This window comes from Schistocerca nitens, chromosome 11 (assembly GCF_023898315.1).
Source record: "Schistocerca nitens isolate TAMUIC-IGC-003100 chromosome 11, iqSchNite1.1, whole genome shotgun sequence".
NCBI lineage: Eukaryota > Metazoa > Arthropoda > Insecta > Orthoptera > Acrididae > Schistocerca > Schistocerca nitens.
In genome coordinates this window covers 55,182,267-55,206,078 of record NC_064624.1, presented here as the reverse complement: position 1 = coordinate 55,206,078, position 23,812 = coordinate 55,182,267, and the positions used below count along the sequence as shown (strand labels likewise).

General features: G+C 40.5%; 1 protein-coding gene across 1 annotated transcript in view; it reads left to right on the top strand.

The window, feature by feature from the left end:
• The window catches only part of LOC126213201 (zinc finger protein 721-like), a 174,268-nt gene that overhangs the window by 48,491 nt on the left and 101,965 nt on the right, over positions 1–23,812 (top strand). Inside the window, exon 2 of the mRNA XM_049940833.1 lies at positions 20,847–20,906. Within this exon, the coding sequence (XP_049796790.1) occupies positions 20,847–20,906 (60 nt within the window). The remainder of the gene's footprint in view (positions 1–20,846; positions 20,907–23,812) is intronic.

Below are 23,812 nucleotides of genomic sequence, written 5' to 3'. Positions count from 1 at the left end.
TTTAAATGGCTCTGTGTGCACTATAATCATCTAATCTTGTTTTTGCGATGTGCAGTATGTACAGGTTTAGTATGTCTTGAAACTTTGTAAGTAGGCGTTCAGGGAATAGCTTCTGTCTGTCTTCAGTCGTCTGTCTGTTTAGCTTTTCAGCATCTCCATGACGCTTCCCATCAGCCAAAAAAAAATGTGACTACTCATGCTGGCCTTCTTTGTATGTGTGTAATATCCCCTGTTAGTCCTACTTTGTACGGGTCTCACAAGCTTCAGCTGTATACTCGATGAGTTATATAAGTGATGTGTTAGCAATCTTCTTTGTACTCTTAATACACTTTCATAGCATCCTGCCAAAGAAACGAAGTCTGCCGTCTATGTTACACACAATTGAGCCTACATGATTGTTCCGTTTCATACCCTTACAAATTCAACCCATGTATTTGTTTGATTTGGCTGCTTCAAACTGTAACTCATTGATATTACACCCACAGGACACTATGTTTCTTCACTTGATGAATTCAAAATTTTACATTACCTATGATTTAAAGCAGGTTGTCAATCCCAGCACCACTTTGGAAACTTATCAAGATCTGACTGAATAAGGGTGCAGTTTTTTCAGACTGCACTTCATTATAGATAACTGTATAATCTCTGAAAAGACTGAGGTTGCTGTTCTAATGTCTGCAAGGTCATTGATATAGAACGTGACCTGCAAGGGTACCAACACACTTCCGCAGCACACACCTGAAGTTACTTTTACGTGTGTTGATGACTTGCCATCTGAGATAACATCCTGCATGCTTTCTGCCAATAAACCCTCAATCCAATCAGAAATTTTGCATGATATACTATATGGTCAAACTTTTGACGATATGTGTGGGTGTGGTGCTGAGTCAAATGCCTTTTGGAAAACAAGAAATACTGCGTCTACCTGACTTGATCCATCCCTTTCAGGATGTCATATGAGAAACGTGAGAGTTGGGCTTCACGGCTGATGTGTTCAGAATATGTGCTGGTTGGCATGGAGGAGGTCATTCTGTTCAAGATAGCTCATTATGTTTGATATCAGAATATGTTCTAAGATTCTACAACAAATGGATGTCAGGGGACAATGAACAGTAGTTTTGTGGATCACTTCTGCTACCCTGTTTTGTTATCTGAAGAAGTGTCCTGTTATCTGAACATTCCTGATACTATGAAAAATATTATTTATTTTGATTGCACAAAACTGATTGATAATATTCCATGAGAAAGGAAAATGTGTTAAATTGCACCACTTCTTTACACTGGAACCAATCAGTAGCTACACAAACTGGTGCACTACCTCATATGTTGGCCAAATTTCAGATAACCTTTCAAAAAAGTTAGTCTCATAATTACTGATCTGTGTTTTACAATATAAACTATTTACTATCCTCCAATAGTAGAGACAGAGTGAAAACTTTGGCACGGACTGTTGTATATAAAATCGCATGCAAACATAGGGGAAGACATCGAAACATGAAAGAAGCCACAGATTAGGAAAAAGAAATTCAACCTTTTTGGAACATCTTTTAATAGGAAACCACACATACGATGTAGGTTGTGAAGTTTTAGATACAGTTAAGATAAGCAGAAAGGTAACTCTACTGGAAATATTTGAAATCATTAAACATATGACACAGAGTGCCAGGTTCATACTAAATGATGAAACTCTGTTTCCTTCCCTTCTATTAAATTAAGTTTCAGCTATGGACGTATTAGATTACAGTTGTAATTTTCATTTGCTGTTAACATAAAACTTTATTTTTAATTAAATGTAATGACTTGTGTGTGACATAAAAATATAATCACCTGTAAACAGTTTCTGTATCTGTGGTGTCTTTTTAGGTTGAACATCATTTTTTTCTGTATTTGTGACATTCAGTTGGCGCCTTATGATGGCCGGTTTGTGACCAAATAAATAATATTTAGCAGAACAACATCAAAGTGTTTCCTATTTAATACTGAATAATTGTACTTCCTGTTGTACCAATTATAAGAGCCTCTTCCATTTCCATTTACGTATGAAGTGTGGACAGAATGATTATTTAAATGCCCGTATGTGTGATGTAATTAAGCTAACCTCATCTTCATGATCCCTACGGGAGCAGTATCGAGGGTTTGTATTATATTCTGATGCTCATCATTTAAAGCTGATTCTTGAAATTTTGGAAGTAGGCTTTGACAGGATAATGTGTGCCTATCTCCAAATGTCTGTCACTTCAGTTTCTTGAGCATTTCTGTGACACATTCCCATGGCTCAGACAGACTTGAGACCATTAGTGCTGCTCTTCTTTATGTACATCCAGTCTGCACAACTAGTCTTGTGCTACAGCTCCCACACACTTGAGCAATATTCTAGAGTGGGTAACACTAACTGCATTTCAATCAAGGTGTTTTTGAGCCACCACCAGTGTATATACACACCATTATTCTCAACTGCTTCCAGTTTTAGCAATCATCATAATGGAGGAAAAGCTGTACATCGATGGATCAAAAATATGTTGCATTCTAACAGGATATAGCTGCATGTCCAGTACAAACTTGTGCGTAAGCTCAATAACCTTAGGGGCTTTCACCAAAAAAATTGTTATAAAAATTTTTGTTTGTTTTAAGTCTTTGGTGCAGGCCGTATAATCGCAAAACACAGCTGTTAACACCTAACACCCAAACCTCCAGATGTCAGACACTCAGATTGCTACCAAATGTTTTATGTTGATAGAGAATCAATCAAAACTCGGATTTAGTTCATACTATGTACTGTCATCCGGCAGAATGAGTGTAAAGGTTAATTAAAAGTAGCACCAGAACTATTGAGCACAGGAAAAGCATAACTGTGCATAGCTAATATGTGTAGCTTCCGTGCAGAAGTTGATCGAGTGTCAGATCATCATACCGAGGGTTGTGCGTTCCAACCCCAATGATGAAACTTTTTCACTGTATTACAGATGAAAATATTATTGTTGTTATTGCGGTCTTAAGTCCAAAGATTGGTTTAATGCCGCTCTCCAGGATCAAGTGCAAGTCTCTTCATCTCAAAGCAACAACTACAACCTACATCCTTCTGAATCTGCTTACTGTATGCATTTCTTGGTCTCCCTCTGTGATTTTTACCTCCCGCACTTCCCTCCAGTACTACATTGGTGATTCTTTGATGCCCCAGAATGTGTCCTACTAACCAGTCTCCTCTTTTAGTCAGGTTGTACCACACATTTCTCTTCTCACCAATTCTACTCGGTACCTCCTCATTAGTTACGTTATCTACCCATTTAATTTTCAGCATTTTTCTATAGCACCACATTTCAAAAGCTTCTCTTTTCGTCTAAACTGTTTATCATCCATGTTTCACTTCCATACATGGCTACACTCCATACAAGTGCTTTCATGCAGGACTTCCTCACACTTAAATCTGTACTCAATGTTAATAAATTTCTCTTCAGCAGAAATGCTTTTCTTGCCATTGCTGGTCTACATTTCATATCCTTCCTACTTTGACCACCATCTGTTATTTTGCTTGCCAGATAGTGAAACTCACTCACTAATTTAATTGTCTCATTTCCTAATCTAATTCCCTCAGCATCACCTGATTTACTTCAACTACATTCTATTATCCTCATTTTGCTTTTATAGATGTTCATCTTGTATCCTCCTTTCAAGATACTGTCCATTCTGCTCTTCCAAGTCCTTTGCTATCTCTGACAGAATTGCAATGTCACCAGCATTCCTCAAAGTTTTTATTTTTTATTCCTGGATTTAAATTCCTACTCCAAATTCTTTTGTTTCCTTTACTGCTTGCTCGCTATACGGATTGAATAACATGAGAGAGAAGCTACAACGCTGCCTCACTCCCTTCTCAATTGCTGCTTCCCTTTCGTATCCCTTGATTCTTATAACTACCATCTGTTTTCTATACAAATTGTAAACAGTCTTTCGCTCCCTGGATTTTACCCCTGCCACCTTTAGAATTTGAAAAAGACACTGTCAAAAGCTTTCTCTCAATCTACATATACTAGAAACATAGGTTCGCCTTTACTTAACCTGTCTTCTACGAGAAGCCGCGTTCCTACATTTCTCTGGAATCCAGACTTGATCTTCCACAGTTTTTCCATTCTTCTGTAAAGGATTCATGTTAGTATTTTGCAAATGTGACTTATTAAACTGATAGTTCGGTAGTTTACACACCTGTCAGCTCGTGCTTTATTTGGAACTGGAATTATTATATTCTTCTTGAAGTCTGAGGGTATTTTGCCTGTCTCATGCATTTTGCTCACCAGATGGAAGAGTTTCGTCATGGCTGGCTCTCCTAAGGCTATTAGTAGCTCTAATGGAGTGGCGTCTACACCTGGGGCTTTGTTTCAACTTTCTTTCAGTGCTTTGTCAGATTCTTCACCTAGTATCATATCTCCCTTCTCATCTTCCTCTGTGTCCTCTTCAAACAATGGAAATTTCAGGATGGAATGTAACAATATTACGAGAAGGAAAGTTACTACTCACCATATAGCGGAGATACTAAGTCACAGATAGGCACAACAAAAAGGAAAAGTTCTTAAGTGTGAAGTCTTTTTGTTGTGCCTATCTATGTCCTCTTCCATTTCCATAAGATTTCTCTCAAGTACATCTCCCTTGTATGGACCCCTCTATGTACGTACTCCTTCCACCTTTCTGCTTTCCTTCTTTGCTTAGGACTGGTTTCCCATGTGAGCTCTTGACGTTAACATAGGTGGTTCTCTTTTCTCCAAAGGTCTCTCTAATTTTCCTGTAGCTGGCATCTGTCTTTCCCTCAGTGATATATGCTTCTAAATCCTTACATTTGTACTCTAGTCATTCCTGCTTAGCCATTTTGCACTTCCTGTCAATCTCATTTTTTAGACATTTCTATTCCCATTCGCCTGCTTCATTTATTTATATTTTCTCCTTTCATTGATTAAATTGAATATGTCCTGTATTACCCAAGGATTTCTAGTAGCCCACATTTTTTTACCTACTTGATCCTTTGCTGCATTCACTATTTCATCTCTCAAATCTACCCATTCTTCTTCTACTGTATTCCTCTCATCTGTTCTTGTCAATTGCTCCCTAATGTTCCCTCTGAAACTCTCTACAGCCTCTGGTTCTTTCAATTTATCCAGGTCCCATCTCTTTAAATCCTTGCCTTTTTGCAGTTTCTTTAGTTTTAATATGCAGTTCATAACCAATAAATTGTGGTCAGAGTCCACATCGGCCCCTGGAAATTTCTGAGAATGTAAAATGTGAGTCCTAAATCTCTGTCTAACCATTATATAATCAATCTGAAACCTTCCAGGGTCTCCAGGTCTCTTCCATGTACACAACCTTTTTTCATGATCCTAAACCAACTGTTAGCTATGATTAAATTATGCTCTGTGCAAAATTATAGCAGGCGGCTTTCTCTTTCATTCCTTACCCCCAATCCATATTCACCTACTACATTTCCTTCTCTTCCTTTTCCTACTATCGAGTTCCAGTCCCCCATAACTATTAAATTTTTTCTCTCTTAACTATCTTAATAATTTATTTTATCTCATCATACATTTCCTGAATCTCCTCATCTGTGAAGCTAGTTGGCATATAAACTTGTACTACTGTGATGGGTGTGGGCTTCATGTCTGTTTTGATTACAATAATGTGTTCACTATGCTGTACATGGTAGTGTATCTGTGTTCATATTTATTTCGTATAATTAAACCTACTCCCGCATTACCCGTATCTGAATTTGTATTTATAACCCTGTATTCACCTGACCAGACGTTCTGTTCCTCCTGCCACCGAACTTCACTAATTCCCACTATATTTAACTTTAACCTATCCATTCTCCTTTTTAAATGTTCTGACCTACCTGCCTGATTAAGTGGTCTGACATTCCACACTCCTACCCATAGGGTGCCAGTTTTGTTTCTCCTGATAACAATGTCCTCCTGAGTAGTCTCTACCCAAAGATCTGAGTGGGGGACTATTTTACCTCCAGAATATTTTACCGAAGAGGATGCCACCATCATTTAACCATACGGCTGAGTTGCATGTCCACAGGAAAAATTAAAGCTGTAGTTTCCCCTTGCTTTCAGTCACTCGCAGTACCAGCACAGCAAGGCCGTTTTGGTTAGTGTTACAAGGCCAGATCAGTCAATCATCCAGACTGTTGCCCCTGCAACTACTGAAAAGGCTGCTGCCTCTCTTCAGGAACCAAATGTTTGACTTGTCTCTCAACAGATACCCCACTGTTGTGGTTCCACATAATGTATGATTATCTATATTGCTGAGGCACGTGAGCCTCTCCATCAGTGGCAGGGTCCATGGTTCATGGGGGGAAGAGGGGGGGGGGGAGTATTATATGGGACTATTAATACTTCCACATGTGTGATGTAATTGTTTATTTATTCTTCTTTATTCTACTGTTCCAATTGTTTATGTTTATCCTGTGAAACTACAGATGCACAAGTTGCTACATCATGAGTGGTGTCTGTTCTGTTTCATGTCTGACAGAACACCATGCTTGTCTATACAGATGTATTCTATGGGTTTGCTACTTTCAACTAACAGAGCGAAAGCAGACTGTCAGCACATAACATGAACTAGCTCAGTGTTTTCATTCATACACTATGGACATACAGTGTTTGGTACTGATCTGAGTGCTTGACAAGTGGAGATTTGGGTGTAAGAGTTGTCTAGTTTACACTATTGTATTTTTGTGGTTTATAGTGTTTTGAAAGTTGTTGAGTTCAAGCATGCTGTTATGGAGCAAGTTTGTAATGGACATACAGCTGTCTCCTGTTTCTATGTAATGTACTTTCTGTCCATCTATGTACAGCTTTTCCTCCATGGTGTTTGTTGTTAAAGCTGAAACCAGTTGAGAATAAAGGCATATTTGTTCAGCTGGTGGCTTGAAAATGCTTCTCTTCAAATTCTTGACAGCCGTAAATAGTTACCTACAAAAAGTTCTAAATGCATTTCTTCAGTGTTCTACCAGTGAAGCGAAGTATACCACCTGCTTTACTTACAGCTGAGCCTATGCTATCATTCCATTTAATATCGTAATGATGTGTTGCACACTGGTATAAGTATGAGTCACAGATTCCAGTTGTGAGTTGTTGATATTATAGGGATGAGATATTTCATTTTTGTTTGTCTTATGAAATGCAGTTTGAAGAAAAGGACAGATTGCTACTTATTGTAAAGGAGACCCATCAATTTGCAGTTTTACAGTTCTTAACATCTAAAGCTAGTTGTCAATCTTTGCACCACTTCGAAATCTTATCAAAGTCTGACTGAATAATGTGCTGATTTTCTCAGATTGTACTTGATTATAGAATTAATATATTGCCTATGAGTTCATTCATATGCAACAGAAAGTACAAAGGTGCCAAACGATTCACCGGGGCGCATTGAAGTAACTTCTACATCTGTTGATGACTCTCCATCCACAGTAACTTGCTGCGTCCTTCCTCCCTACCGAGAAACCCTCAGTCCAGTCACAAATATTCAATTATAACTTATGCAATTATACTTTGGGTAATAATATTAGGTGCAATATTGAGTTAAATGTTTTTCAGAAACTTAAAAATACTTCATCTGCCTGACTTGACTGCCTCAGTCCATAATTTTAGAATGCCATGTAAGAGTGAGTTGGCTTTCAGATGACGGATGTTTTTGGAATCTGCACTGGTCAGCGTAGAGGGGGTCATTCTGTGTGAGAAAATTTCCCTCGTAACAGTTCAGTCAAATGTTAGTTATGTTGGCATTGTGGACACAGCTTTCTCAGTTCCAGTTTGTTTGCATAATACAATATGCTCTTCATGTCTGTACTGTCTATGGCCTGGCACCTACATGACAGCGATACAAAAAATATTTTGGTTTTGTATGATATTACCTCAAAAAATATTTTGGTTCTTGTGGTGTTACCTATGGCACAGTACAGACAATGAGAGAATGAAGACTTTTGAAACGTGGCCCCATAAAAGCAGGCCATATTTACGTGCAAGTTCTATGCTTAGGAGCTTACGCCAAAAACTTTATTACAAAATTTTTTATTTGTTTTAAGTCTTTGGCATGGCTCCCATAATCGTAAAACACATAGACATAATGATTTTGTACATGCTTATTTGGCTGAATTTTTTGGTGTACACAGGACATAAATTAAGTTAGTAGTCACCACATAAACACCATGCTTGCTCATGTCAGATTTCAGATGGTGCCTAGTCAGCTGGCAAAATTACAGAGACTTTTAAAAGAGTTGTTAATGGAATTTTGGCTGTCTGAAGTGAGTTTGATTTCTTAGAAACCTATTTCTTCCATACCTTATCTCATCCAAGGACTCAGCATTTTTTACTTCCTGTCACCAGATGTGGATTCTTCATCTCTTGAAGCTGTGTGACACCGTTTTCAGATAACTGTATTCTGCTATGAGATACTGTGAGAAAGTATTGTGTTTGAAGTGTAGTCATTTTCTACTTTGAGGTTTCTGCAGAGTGCCTGGTACAAGGTAAATTTAGAGGTTTATACTGTCATCATATTTTGACTCTTGTGTTAATAAGAATATTTAATTGGAAACTTAACATCATGCAACAAACTTCAGTTTATTTTCCCACTTTCAGAAACTAACCACTTACTCTGTGGCTATACCACTGAAAGAAAATTCCATGTACACAGCACACTCGTGGGTCTGAAAAATCAAAACTTGTGGTACCTACTTTTTACACACCTTCTGCTCATCTACTGGCACATGCCTGCTTACAGGTCCTCTATTTAAATTAGCCTGTTGCCCACATGAGTAAACTTCTGCTTCGCATCGAGGTACATATGCCCTGGTGCAAGAAATTTGCATCCAGTTTCCTCAAAACACATGCACAATTTTAATTACATATACATCATCACCAGTGGTCAAGTACATCTAGTGCTGTAATTTGTATTTCAGTGGTGGTGATACGTTTTTTTTTTTTTTTTTTTTTTTTTTTTTTTTTTTTTTTTTTTTTTTTTGTCATTATTGTTGTTGCTGCTGTTGGTGTGGCCTTCAGTCTGAAGACTGATTTTATGGAGCTCTCCACACTACTAGGCTTCTTTTTCCAGAAATGATGTGCTTGCTGTTGCCAGTCTGCATGTTATATCCTCTCTACCTTGGCATTTGTGATATTTTGCTTCCCAAACAGCAAAACTCATCTGCTACTTTCAGTGTCAAATTTCCTAATCCCATTCCCTCAACATCACCTGATTCAGATCAATCTCCCCAAAGAACAACTGTTTCATTAGCACTAGGTAGTGAGAGAAAGCTTCAGGTGATAAGTTGAAAGTTCAGTGATGAAGCTTTCTCTTTGTAAGCCATATAGCAAACAACAACTGAAATACAGACAGGTGACACACTGTGTGTGTACCAAGTGAAACCGTCACATATTCATTAACTTTTTTTCTCTTTTAGTTAGTTCCGTTATCAGTATCATTAGTTTTGTTAGCCCAAACACATGGTACATCAACTGCATCACCAAAATTACACAAGTCTTTATTTGCTGTCACAGCCTTGTGAATGCTCATTCTGATCTGGGATGGGCCTCTCTTACACAAAGGCTCAAATACATTGGAATCACACACTTCAAAACAAATGTTAGCTGAAAACTATCAGAGAAAGATCTAGAATGTAGGAAAAGATAGATGGTTACTTACCATAAACATGACACCTTAAGTTGGAGACGGACACAACTAAAAGACACTTACACATAACTTTCAGTCACAGCCTTAAAAAAATAATTTATTCCCACAAGCAAGCACAGCTCACACACTCGTGACCACCAACTCCAGCAGGTCAGACGGGGCTGCACTGTCACGTGGAATGGAAGCAGCAATCTGGAGGAGCTGAGGAAGGGGAAGCGATAGCAGTGTATGGGTGGGGCGAGAGAAGAGTGTGCAGGGACTAGACTGCTTAACACGCACAGTGTCAGGAGGTTGTGGGGCAGAGAGGAGGGGAATACGGAGCGAAAAAGGAGAGGAGTGGGGAAAGATGTCTGGGTGCATTGGTGGAGGATGGCAGACAAAGAGGGTGGGAGGCGAGAATGGGGAGTAGGTGATAGGACAGGAGGGGTGGAAACTGTTGGTTGGTCAGGTGCAGGTTGAGGCCGGAATAACTTCAGGAACGGAGAATGAGTCGTAAGGATAACTCCCATCTCCGCAGTTCAGAAAAGCGGGTGACTGAGGGGAGCACCCACATGGCTCGTGTTGTGACGCAGCTGTGGAAATCGAGCCTGTTACGTTAGGCTGCTTACTATGCCACGGGCTGGTCTACTAGGCTTGTGGCCACAGTTTGGCAGTGGCTGTTCATCCTGGTGGACAGCTGGTTTGTAGTCATCCCAATATAGAAATCTGTGTGACGATTGCAGCAGAGCTGGTGTATGGTGTGGCTGCTTCTGCTGGTAGCCCGGCCTCTGCTGGGGTAGGATAAGCCTGTGGCAGGAATGGAATAGGAAGTGCAGGACGGATGGACTGCGCAGGTCTTGCACCTGGGTGCTCCACACGGGTATGATACCTGTTACAAGTGTTAGGGTTGGAAGCAGCACGGGGATGGTCTAGGATCTTGTGGACGTTCTTGTTTATTACTTGTATAGCCTTATTCTCTGGTATGAGTTATGCAACCGCCCTCCCCTCTTCTCATCTTCTGTGTGGTTGGTACATGCTATGATAAAATAATGTGCATAAACATATTTATTGGAGATTTTTCTGTTATGTAACAAAAAGTTTCTGAATTTACCTTGAATTTAAATTATTTTTTAAAAACAAAGATGATGTGACTTACCAAACGAAAGCGCTGGCAGGTCGATAGACACACAAACAAACACAAACACACACACAAGGAGAGGGAAAGACGAAAGGATGTGGGTTTTAAGGGAGAGGGTAAGGAGTCATTCCAATCCCGGGAGCGGAAAGACTTACCTTAGGGGGAAAAAAGGACAGGTACCCACTCGCACACACACACATATCCATCCACACATATACACACACAAGGAGACATTATTTTTTAAGTGTTTTAAATATGGAGTGATTGTTGTTGGTGAACGTATTTTTTATGAAATCATTTTTGGCTAATTCAGTCACATCACAAAGCTTGATTTTTATATTGCCATAATGATATATAACTATGAAGTGAATGTACGTAACATTGAATCTACACTCCTCGAAATGGAAAAAAGAACACATTGACACCGGTGTGTCAGACCCACCATACTTGCTCCGGACACTGCGAGAGGGCTGTACAAGCAATGATCACACGCACGGCACAGCGGACACACCAGGAACCGCGGTGTTGGCCGTCGAATGGCGCTAGCTGCGCAGCATTTGTGCACCGCCGCCGTCAGTGTCAGCCAGTTTGCCGTGGCATACGCAGCTCCATTGCAGTCTTTAACACTGGTAGCATGCCGCGACAGCGTGGACGTGAACCGTATGTGCAGTTGACGGACTTTGAGCGAGGGCGTATAGTGGGCATGCGGGAGGCCGGGTGGACATACCGCCGAATTGCTCAACACGTGGGGCGTGAGGTCTCTACAGTACATCGATGTTGTCGCCAGTGGTCGGCGGAAGGTGCACGTGCCCGTCGACCTGGGACCGGACCGCAGCGACGCACGGATGCACGCCAAGACCGTAGGATCTTACCCAGTGCCGTAGGGGACCGCACCGCCACTTCCCAGCAAATTAGGGACACTGTTGCTTCTGGGGTATCGGCGAGGACCATTCGCAACCGTCTCCATGAAGCTGGGCTACAGTCCCGCACACCGTTAGGCCGTCTTCCGCTCACGCCCCAACATCGTGCAGCCCGCCTCCAGTGGTGTCGCGACAGGCGTGAATGGAGGGACGAATGGAGACGTGTCGTCTTCAGCGATGAGAGTCGCTTCTGCCTTGGTGCCAATGATGGTCGTATGCGTGTTTGGCGCCGTGCAGGTGAGCGCCACAATCAGGACTGCATACGACCGAGGCACACAGGGCCAACACCCGGCATCATGGTGTGGGGAGCGATCTCCTACACTGGCCGTACACCACTGGTGATCGTCGAGGGGACACTGAATAGTGCACGGTACATCCAAACCGTCATCGAACCCATCGTTCTACCATTCCTAGACCGGCAAGGGAACTTGCTGTTCCAACAGGACAATGCACGTCCGCATGTATCCCGTGCCACCCAACGTGCTCTAGAAGGTGTAAGTCAACGACCCTGGCCAGCAAGATCTCCGGATATGTCCCCCATTGAGCATGTTGGGGACTGGATGAAGCGTCGTCTCACGCGGTCTGCACGTCCAGCACGAACGCTGGTCCAACTGAGGCGCCAGGTGGAAATGGCATGGCAAGCCGTTCCACAGGACTACATCCAGCATCTCTACGATCGTCTCCATGGGAGAATAGCAGCCTGCATTGCTGCGAAAGGTGGATATACACTGTACTAGTGCCGACATTGTGCATGCTCTGTTGCCTGTGTCTATGTGCCTGTGGTTCTGTCAGTGTGATCATGTGATGTATCTGACCCCAGGAATGTGTCAATAAAGTTTCCCCTTCCTGGGACAATGAATTCACGGTGTTCTTATTTCAATTTCCAGGAGTGTATTTATTGAACTATGTCACAGACCAGTCTGTCACCACCACCAAGATTTCAGGATTGGAGGGGGAAGGCATATCACACTCAAGCCCTGTTGTTCTGCCATGACTGCTGGAAGCACTTGTATTAAGTTGCACTATTTCATACTGCACTTTATCAATAAGTATTAATACTTTTGTTTCACAAGTTCATTCATTCTGTGTTGAAATCTGCATTGAATTATGATACATGATCATCTCCACTAAGTGGAGTGTGTAATGTACCACTGTGTGAAGCAAAGTCTGATTCTGCAATTAACATTTGTTTTCCCCTGTTTTTTATGTTCTTAAAAAGCTAACATAACCTTATGGGGAAATCACTAAATTACAAAAGTTGTTGGAAATGATTCACATAATGAAATATTACATTTAACAGTATTGTGAGAAGGAAAGTTGCTACTCATCATATAGCGGAGATGCTGAGACGCAGATAGTCGCAACAAAATGACTCTCACAATTATATCTTTCAGCCCTTAAGGCCTTTGTCAACAAATGTCTGTCTATTGTTGATGAAGGCCGTAACGGCTGAAAGATATAATTGTGAGAGTCTTTTTGTTGTGCCTGTCTGCGTATCGGCATCTCCGCTGTATGTTGAGTAGCAACTTTCCTTCTCATAACATTGATACCTTCCATCCTGGATTTTCCATTGTTTGAAATATTACATTTCATGTTGTTAAACACGTGTTGTACAAAGGAATCCTGAAGTTTCCATTGTTTGAAATATTGCATTTCATGTTCTTAAACACAAGTTGTGCAAAGGAGCAGTGGTAATATTTCCTTTGGCCGATGTCACTTACTGTTAAGGGTAATGGTAAGTTTGCACACCATCCATTAATGAGCAGCATTCATTGCATATTTTGTGTGAATTCAAGACTTCTAGTGTAGGATTGTCATATAGCTCAAAGATACATTTAATTGTCTTGCACAGGCAGATAATTAGTTGTAAGATGTCAGTTAAACACTTTTATTACAGCAATCCATATTCAAATGCTACTACACACAATGATGACAAGAAAGCAAGTTTTCTCTTTCACAATCCAGTTATGAGTTTACCTTTAATATTTCGTATATAAGTGAGCAAACAGTGTTCAGTCAATACATTCTTTTACAAGATCACCAGAAAAAAATTGTCACCTCCTTGCACAAGCACACTGGTTGGTTAGGAGAGCTGTGGAGGGTGTAGAACTGGGACCAGCAGTCACGTGACCCTCCACCCAAGTGAAGTAGTCTGTGTGCAACACTTGTTTGTACAGATTCGGCACAGTAAGACGGGTCAACATGGAAACGTGACAGAAACAACATAAAGGATGCACCCGAGACCAAGCATTAAATGAAGTTTCCAAATTTGTCAGTGCAGGAATGCTGACTGTCCGACGTGTGTATAAAGAATGAAGTACCACTGCAGCCGTGTAGCACGGGGTAAGAATAGAGGTGGTAGAAACGTGCTAGTTGACAGGGGCCGGAGACGAGTGTCGCACCTCCTTGTCGACGGCAGTCGTTTTTGAACCTGACAGGAATTTCTGGTGTCAGTGAACGCAGGTCCATCTCAGTCAATTTCCAAGTGACAGCTGTGAAGAGAACACCGAGAAGTGCTGTCACTGTTAGGTGCACTTAAAGTTGCAATTCCTCAGTGACTCAAACAATGCAGAAACTAGACAGTAACTGACTGGAAACATGTAATACGGTCCGACGAGCCTCTTTTTCTGACAATGTGAGGCAGCGAGGCAGATTGTGGAGTGTACAGTTTGGGTCGGAGGAGGCTCTGTGATGTTTTTTTGCACTGTTTTTCATTGAAGTTATTGTGAATGTGAATTGGGATCTTTATTGTAACGTTTTTTGTAACCATCTATTACCCTTTCTTCTGTATCTTCATAACAGTTATGCTGTGGACATTCCAGGCATTTAACTACATAGTGTGGAGGATGGTTCTGTGGTGTTTGTGGGTACTTTTGCACTGTGACTCATTAAGTTACTGAGAACGTGAACGGGGATGTTTATTATAACAATCTTGGTATACAAGAGTTGCTTCATTTTCTGCACCTTCACAATGATTACACTGTGGGCACTTCCAGCTTACAAGATGACAATAGCCGTGATCACACGGTCACACATATATATTCTCAGTTTGGCTCACACTAATGGACCCTGTCACATCTTGACTGGCGCACCATGTCACACACTGTTAATCCTATAAAAATGTCTGAGCTGTTTGGTACAGTGGGTGAGATGTAGCAATCAACACAGTACAGTTTTGGCAGCTCTGTGGGATCTAATCCCGTATGAATGGCATATTTCAAGAAACTTGTGGGTTCTCACTCTTTCTTGCTGAACTGAAGCCTATTCAGTGTTGGAGGATGTGTTACATAATGTCTCCTAAATAATTTTTTATCTGGTGTGCTTATATTAGAATTGACAGTGAATCTTGTGCTCGCTCTCAAGCTAGGCATACACGTGAGAGTTTTTCACTCTCGGAGAGCTTTTGTGGGTAACACATGTCACGTAAACAGTGCAGAGAATCAGCTCGCTGGCAGCACCCTAGACTGGGGCAAGATCTCAGGTAGTTGCACTCTGCGAGTTTAGATGTGTCGTGTGTGTGGCAACTTCCATCTCTCTAGAGCTGCTGACCGTAGCTTCCATATGAGGAAAACTATACTGGCACTGTCGGGAGAGCTGTGAGTAGTCGGAGAGTACTGAGCACGTGTCTGGGGTTTGTGCCGTATGTCACAGTTTTTACCCTACCACATCTTGATAACATATTTCGCCTTACTCGTGGACACAAAATGAAAATACCCCTGCAACTATGTGTTTTGAGCAATAATTTGCGCCTTCGACATGTTCCTGAGAAAAGAAATCACCTGCTTTCCCTCCTACATGAACAGCATGAGCAGTTAGCCTATTCCAGTATGTCTAGACTTAAACTGTGTAACATAACAAAGAACTTATAAAAATGTCATAGACATATAGCATTAATAAATGATACGCAGAAAAAGAAAATATTGTCCCTGAGTATACTTGATCCTACATGAATACAGGGTTTTCCAAAAAGATGTTACCACTTATATGGGATTGACTTTTATTTTATTAGTTATTATTATTTTGTGTTAATTTTATTTATTTTAATGTAAAAACACAAGTTGAAATAGAACTAGTGCACTTCTTTGACCTGTAATTTGCGGCTCTCGGTGCATGTGCTAAGGCTCTCTACCGTACAGGCCATACCTCATTCACACATTCGTGTAGATATAGAGCATACAACTTGTGTTATACATTCTTTGAGGTCATTAATGACAGTATGTTTTGTAGAATACTGGTGTTCTTTCATCGTTCCCAAAGCCAGAAATCACATGGAGTAAAATACACTGACTGTGGTGGCCATGCCAAGGGGTCCACCTCTCCCAATCCAGCATCTATGAAATGTTTGATCTAGGTAATATGAAATCTTTAAGGAAAAATGTGGTGGTGCATCATCTTGCTAGAAGTAACCTGATGTTACAATACGGAGGGGAAGATTATCATCAATAAATTCTGCAACATATCTTGGTAAGAATATCCCCTTACAGTCTGATCATTGAAAAATGTGGACCAAGCACTCAAAACTTCAAAATGCTGCACCAAACATTAAATTTCAGAGGATTGAGTGTGTGCTCTCTTAGTTTATGGGGATTGTGTATACTCCGTCACAGTTGTGCATATTTGTGTTGCCGCTGACATGAAATGTAGCTCCATCTGACATACAGAACACAACATTAAGGTCCATGTGCACCATTTCTAATAACACTTCTGCAGCCAGTACACGAGCAGTTTTATCAGAGTCAGATAGAGCCTTTATCATTTGAAAATGGTACGGCTTCATTCCCACGTTGAGGTGGAGAAATCTTAATAGACTTGTCCACACGATTCCCATTTCCAATGCTAATATAGTACTTAACTTTTCTGAGCTCTTAATCATTGTGCATGGACTGGTTATGTTGTTATCTTCCATTCAAATACTTGTTGGAGTCCATTGTTTCCTTTACAGTCATTGATCTCAGGCGCAGTGCACATAAATTTCTCATGCAGACGACGAATAGGTAAAAGGCTTTGAGGATCCTTATGAAATCACTGCTGAAATTTCTTTCTTGCTGTTGAAGGTGACCCAAATTCTACCATCCAAGCTGCTACCTTCCTTCTCTCTTCCAAAGTAAGTCGGGTGACCATCACTGGTCTGCGACAAAACAAAATTTAAAATTATGTATTAACATATGGGTGGTAATATCGTTTTGGATGAACCTGTATAAAAAGGTGAAGGACAAACTCGCAACTTATCAGCTGTGCAATTTTAACACTGGAATTGAGCTGTTCTATAAATGTATACCGGCACAGTCTGAACAGTTGAGACTACTGTTGTGCTGGATACTCACAGTGAAGTGAATGTTATTAATGTGTTGGTAAGAAAAGTGATGTACAAAAGCTGCCAGGAAGTTGAATCAGGACGAAGTTCTGCATTTAATCAGTTTGTACGAGAAAAGGTCAGCGTTATGGAATGTATGGTTTCTGGACTACGGGAACAGAGTTAAGAAGCAAAGTTTGTTGGCTGATATTGGTGCAGTTTTTAACATTTCCACAGAATGTATTTACCAGAATATTCTCAGCTTAAGGGACCAGGCAAACTAGTTTCATAACATATGTTAATTAACTTACAGAAACAAGTGACATTATGTTTGAAAGTAATTGTTTTGGAAATTGAAAAATTGCCATTTCACTTAAAGTACTGGTAATAAGGCTGTATCTACAATTTTATATGATGTGATATTATTGATTATATTGTTATATTGGGTGTTAAAGAACAGACCTTCCAGAATTATAGGTGGTTCTTGAAGTCAATATAAGTCAAATTGTTCAGATAAAAGTGTACCCAGATATGCTTCATTTATCAGATATCCACCCTGTTTGGCTTTTGAAGAGGCATGGATATCAAGATGAAATCTGGTGTAATTTTTATTTCATCACAATTGCTACTTTACCAACTATTAAAGAGAATAAATGTACCCAATGCTAGAAATCCTAGTTTCACAAGCAGTCTATCTTTAACACCAATGAATTTATGCTTGAATTTTTGCTTGGCAGTTTTGGGTCCAGTTATAAGGAGTATTTCTTCCATCTCCATTTCTGTCATTCTTATAAAATTTTGATATTGTTGTAGATCTTCCATCACAAGCTCTACAATGAGGTTCTTGTATGCTCCAAAATCATCCCTCCTTGTAATTCACTCTGTTATCCAACACTGACATGATCTTTACATTTTTTCTTTGCCACTCAAAGCATTGAAAGTGCAACTGCAGCCTGATGCTCTTCCATCACAATCTCTTCCTTTACGCACAGAACTACTACTAAAAAACCTCATGGTGAGTGATCTCTCATCTCTCACAGACTCTTCCACCCTGGTGTTTGTAAACACTTCAGACATCTGCTGTCACAACTCTCTCAGACACTTAACAGAAAGTAACCATAAGTGACTATCAGACAATAAAACTATTGGCAAAAACTTGTCACTAGTGTAATGATTCTTCAAGTACTATCTAAGAGTACCAAACGGTCTAGGAGCAAAAAACTCACTTGTATCTCAGCTCTTAGGTGTCTCTACCACGACCCTCAAGTGTCTGGGAAATTTGCCACTGATATGGCTACTTCATGTTTTGACAACAGGGCTAGTTCATGTTAGGTGTGGTGCAATGCTATCCTCTTTTATGTGGAATCACCTGCAGCGTTAATGTAAATACAAAATAAGTTCCAATCCTCCAAAGTAACATTACTAAATGGCTAAGTAAAGACATTAAAATCCCATTTTCATCCCGGCAGCCGTCCCTCAGTTATGACGTCTCTAACTTTGTAATGATACTTTATAAGATGCAATTCCACCTTTCCCCAGTTGTAACATTTCTTTAAGAATTACAGCAACACATTGTTCAACTTCTTACTGCAGTTTGGGAATAGTGTGTGGGTGAGTTGTGCAACAAGCAATCTTAAGATATCCGTACAACAAGTCAGATGCAGATAAATTTTGAGACCAAGTGGACCACAAATTGCTGGAAACCACTTGTTCCTGAAAACACTGACTGATTCGAGAAAGTCATGCTCTTGTTGGCAGTACAAACTGTTCAGTTCTCCTCCTGAAACCATTGTGTTGTAGCTTGTCTTCAGACATTGTGGTCACAAATTGTGGCACCGTCTGTATGTAGCACTCACCGTGCTGTTCATGAAAGAATGTGATAAAGATTTTCCCCTGTGTGGTGTTACGTACCAAACACACACTTTTTGTGCTTGCTGGAAGGATTTGTACAGAAAATGTGAATCTTTTGTAGTTTCAGTATGTGAATTCTGTGTCTTCACATATTTCTCGAGATGGTACCGTGCTTCATCAGACCGAAACTGATGAGAGAGGTATTCCTCATTTAATGATATGAATGACATGAACCGCTATCAGAAAGTTGTACAGCACGAATTCTGTCCAGGTACATCTTTAAAACACCCAAACAGTGCCATCTGTGTGCTACATACGGAGAAAAATTAGTGGCTAGATAGGCATCGTACAGTCTTCGTGGGACTCGAAGAATACCCAACTCCCATACCTCACGTGTAAGCTTTTCTGACATTATACTTTCGGTCAACCACATCTGGCTGCGTCTCCCACATGTCCTGTATTCTGGAACTTGCCGTGCAACTGCTTGCTGTCGGATGAACTTTCGTCTAAAGGTTTTTTTATTTATTTATTGTATTTTTTTGCTTGGAGACACCAACTGGTGTCTTTTGCAAACGTCATAGCATTTTTTTTACAAGTTTAGTACAGTCATATATTTATTTATTTATTTATTTATTGTTCCATGGGACCACATTTAGGAGAAGTCTCCATGGTCATGGAACGAGTCAATACATGAAATTATAACACGATTGTAGAAACAGAATGAAATGAAATATAAGAAACATATTCAGGCGACAAGTCGTTAGTTTACATAAAGAAAATCGAGAATGTAACACTGGAATTTGCTTAATTTTTTAGCTCTTCCAGGAGCTCCTCGACAGAATAGAAGGAGTGAGCCATGAGGAAACTCTTCAGTTTAGACTTAAAAGTGTTTGGGCTACTGCTAAGGTTTTTGAGTTCTTGTGGTAGCTTATTGAAAATGGATGCAGCAGTCTGAGTCTTGTTGTTATTGGCTCATTTAATGTACTGGGTGAGAATGAATACTATGTCCTGTAATGTAAAACACATTGCTTCACAGTCAATTAATGATTATACCTGCAATAAAAAAAATAAACATTACTTGATAAGGTTGTGTCATGTTTTAGACACCTTGCAACTGCGTGTTTGCTTGTCTAATGTCATATGTATACTGCACCGATGAACCAGAGCATTGTGACCACTGACCACCACGAGACTGAATGCCACCAGGCAGTGTTGTAGAGAGCTGACCCAACATATGAATAGGGATCCATTCTAGCGACAGTATGGGCTGTAGACAGGGAAATCCATTGTATAAAAGGACAGACCTGAGGACTAGCATCACGGAAATGTCAGAGCTTGTTAGCTGTTTACGTGCTGCTGTTGTAAGCGTCCATGGGAAATGGTCAGAGGGCAGTGAAACAGTGAGTAGGTGACAAGGTGTCGGATATCTACACCTCACCGAGGAATGTGGAGGTCGGAGACTTACCTGCTCTGTAAAGCGAGATAAGACCGACCTGTGGCAGCACACATTACTAAATTTGGGGCTCCGCCCCACCTACCTCCCTTCGTGATCGACGTTTTCACACCTGTGGTAGCATCGTGCAGCAGAATAACTGTCCGTGTCACGAGGCCTAAATTGTGCTACTGTTGTTTGAGAGGAATGATAGAGGACTGGTGTTGATATCCTGGCCACCAAACTTGCCTCATATTAACCCAGTGGAACAAACCTGGGACATTATTTGGCACTAGCTCTGTGACCACAAACCGACAGCCCATAATTTATGGGATTTGCGTGACTTGTGCAATGATGTCTGACGTCACATACCTCTGGAAAAGCACTGATGACGTGTCAAATTCGTGCGACGCAGTATCGCTGCTGTATTGTTACAGAGGTGGCTCGTCACACGTTATTGAAACAGATGCTCGTAATATGCTCGGTTCATTAGTGTGTGTGTGTTTCTATTTTGAAAGTATCTTGTGCCTCACGTAATGCAATGTCTTAATATTTACATTACAGGTGACCGATAAGGCAGATTCGTCACACACATTCCACCAGGTGTTCCTTGTGGAGGACAATGTAAGTTGTTCTGAAATATTGTCAGTGACCACAAATACAAGTCAGTACTATTATTTAATCTCTACTGTTAATTAATCTCATACATACGTTGTTTTTATTTAATACTAGCTGTTCCCAGCCATGCATTGCTGTGAGCCAGTCTGATTAAACGGAAAAGAAAGAAAGACGAAGCACAAATTTCTAATATTTATGAATACTGATACGTGCTGTATTCTCCTTCTCCCTTCTGTCTCTGTACATCTCTTCCTCTTCCATGCTTTGTCCACCTCCTCTGTCCCCCTCTCTCTGTCCATCTTCTCCTCCCCCTGTCTCTCCAGCTCCTTCTGCCATCTCTCTTTCCCCGTCTCTCTGTACACCACCTCCTCCTCCCTTCTTTGTCCATCTTTCCATCCCTCTCTCTCCATCTCCTCCTCCATCCTCTCTCTGAACATACACACAAAATTCAAGCTTTCGCAACAAACGGTTGCTTCATCAGGATAGAGGGAAGGAGAGGAAAAGATGAAAGGATGTGGGTTTTAAGGGAGAGGGTAAGGAGTCATTCCAATCCCGGGAGCGGAAAGACTTACCTTAGGGGGAAAAAAGTGTGCGAGTGTATACCTGTCCTTTTTTCCCCCTAAGGCAAGTCTTTCCGCTCCCGGGATTGGAATGACTCCTTACCCTCTCCCTTGAAACCCACATCCTTTTGTCTTTCCCTCTCCTTCCCCTCTTTCCTGATGAGGCAACAGTTTGCTGTGAAAGCTTGAATTTTGTGTGTGTGTTTGTGTTTGTTTGTGTGTCTATCGACCTGCCAGCGCTTTCGTTCGGTAAGTCACATCATCTTTGTTTTTAGATATATTACATATTTATTTATATGTTACATGTATTAAAAGATAGGTGCATAAAAAAAGTGCATCTGCATTCAACATAGTATAAAAATTTTGAAGCAGTTGGTGAAGAAATTTTGCAGATTTAAGATTTTGAGTAAACGGACATTTACATTTTTATTTATATAGAAATAGTTTTTTGTTTGTTCAATACATTATGCAGGGTGTATCAAAAAGAATCACCTGATTTGACGTGTCTATATTTATGAAACTAATAAACATATACAATGAATTTTGTTTTTTGAAGAATTGGAAACTCAAAAAGTTTTTTTTTGTACCTTTTCGTAGGTGTTCAATACATCCCACTTGAAATGCTCGGCATATGTCAGTGTGGCATTCAGTTTGTTCCCACACTGCAGTGAGCACGTCTTGAGTTACAGCTTCCACAGCTGCTGTTATGCGATGTCTCAGTTCCTTCATTGTTGTTCGTAACGTAGGCCCAGAAACAGTCTTTAATAAGCACCCACAAGAAATAGTCTCATAGAATCAGGTCCGGTGACCTTGGAGGCCAGTAATGTAAGGTTGAATCATTTTGTCCAATGTGACTGATCCATCGTTCCGTAATCCTTTGATTTAAAAACTCCCGCACCTCCAGGTGCCAGTGTGCCAGTGCTCCATCCTGTTGGTAAATGAAGTCTTTTGAATCAGTCTCCAACTGTGGGAAAAGAAAGTTCTCAAGCATATCTATAGATACGTGCTTTCTGTAACAGTGTTCTCAGCAAAGAAAAATGGACTGTACACCTTTTGCCATGAAACTGCACAAAACACATTAATTTCTGGAGAGTCACTCTCATGTTGTACAACTTCATGTGGTTGTTCTGTACCCCATATTCTCACATTATGACAGTTCACCTTTCCATTTAAATAGAAGGTTGCTTCATCACTAAACACTAAGCTTGGAAGAAAACTGTTATCCTCTACCTTGCCAAGAACAAAATTACAGAACTCCACAAACTCACCTTCTGAAACTAATAAACATATACAATGAATTAATAATGGACACAAACTCACCTTCACAAAGAGCTTTCAGTAGCTGAATTCTGTATGGTTTCATGTGTAAATGTCGATGCAACACATGTCAGACGGACTTTGGGGGCATGTTGAGCTGTCAAGCTGCACAGCAAATGGATTTTTGCAGACTCCTCGAGAAACTGTAGTGGGTACGTTCAATGTCCGTGCCAGACACAGACAGTTTGCCTTTAAAGAAACAACCTGTTTCTTGTAATTTTTAATGCCATCGTCCAATGATCTGTGCTGTACGAGGATCCACGCCGTAGCTAGCACAAAAGTCACACTGAACAGTTATTATTGACCCACACTGTGCGAAACGTAGAACACAAAATTCTTTCTGTTGTTCTGACACCTTTTTTGATAGAACTGATTTGGGCACACACTGCTGCTACATAGTGGGAACCATGTACAACTTGAGAGTTTGGTCTTTCCAACAGTACGTTGTTCACACTCATATCTCAAGTGACGTAATAGTTTTGATTTTTTTAAAATCACATGCTTCTTTTTGATACACCCTGTATTTCTGAAAGTTCTTCACCAATTCCTTTTAAATTTTAACAAACTGTGGCATTCAAATAAGCACATGTTTTTTATACCTACAGGAGCTCCAGGAGGTGTAGAAAAAACCACATATATACAATGAACACAAAGTCTTGCCCTGATTATAACAATTTAATACAGAATAACCATTTGACATAATAATTTACATTTGATGGCGTTACATAGATTAGTGTTACTAGCTTTTTTTAAGACCACTTACGTCAGTAAACCTCAACGTATGCTCCCTTGGTAGCTCGGAGAATGTCGAGGTGGCATTCCAGTTCCCACCAGGTATTTTGTAACACGTGTACTGTCACAGTACTCACAGCAGCTTGTATCCTAGCCTTCAGTTCATTGACATCAGCAACTAGAGTGACTAAGGCACTGTCTTTGATATAGCACCAGAAAAAAAAGGTGAAGGGGCGTAATGTCTGGAGCGAGGTGACCAAGATGTTGGAACTGTTCCTTCCAATCTACCGATCTGGAAATGTT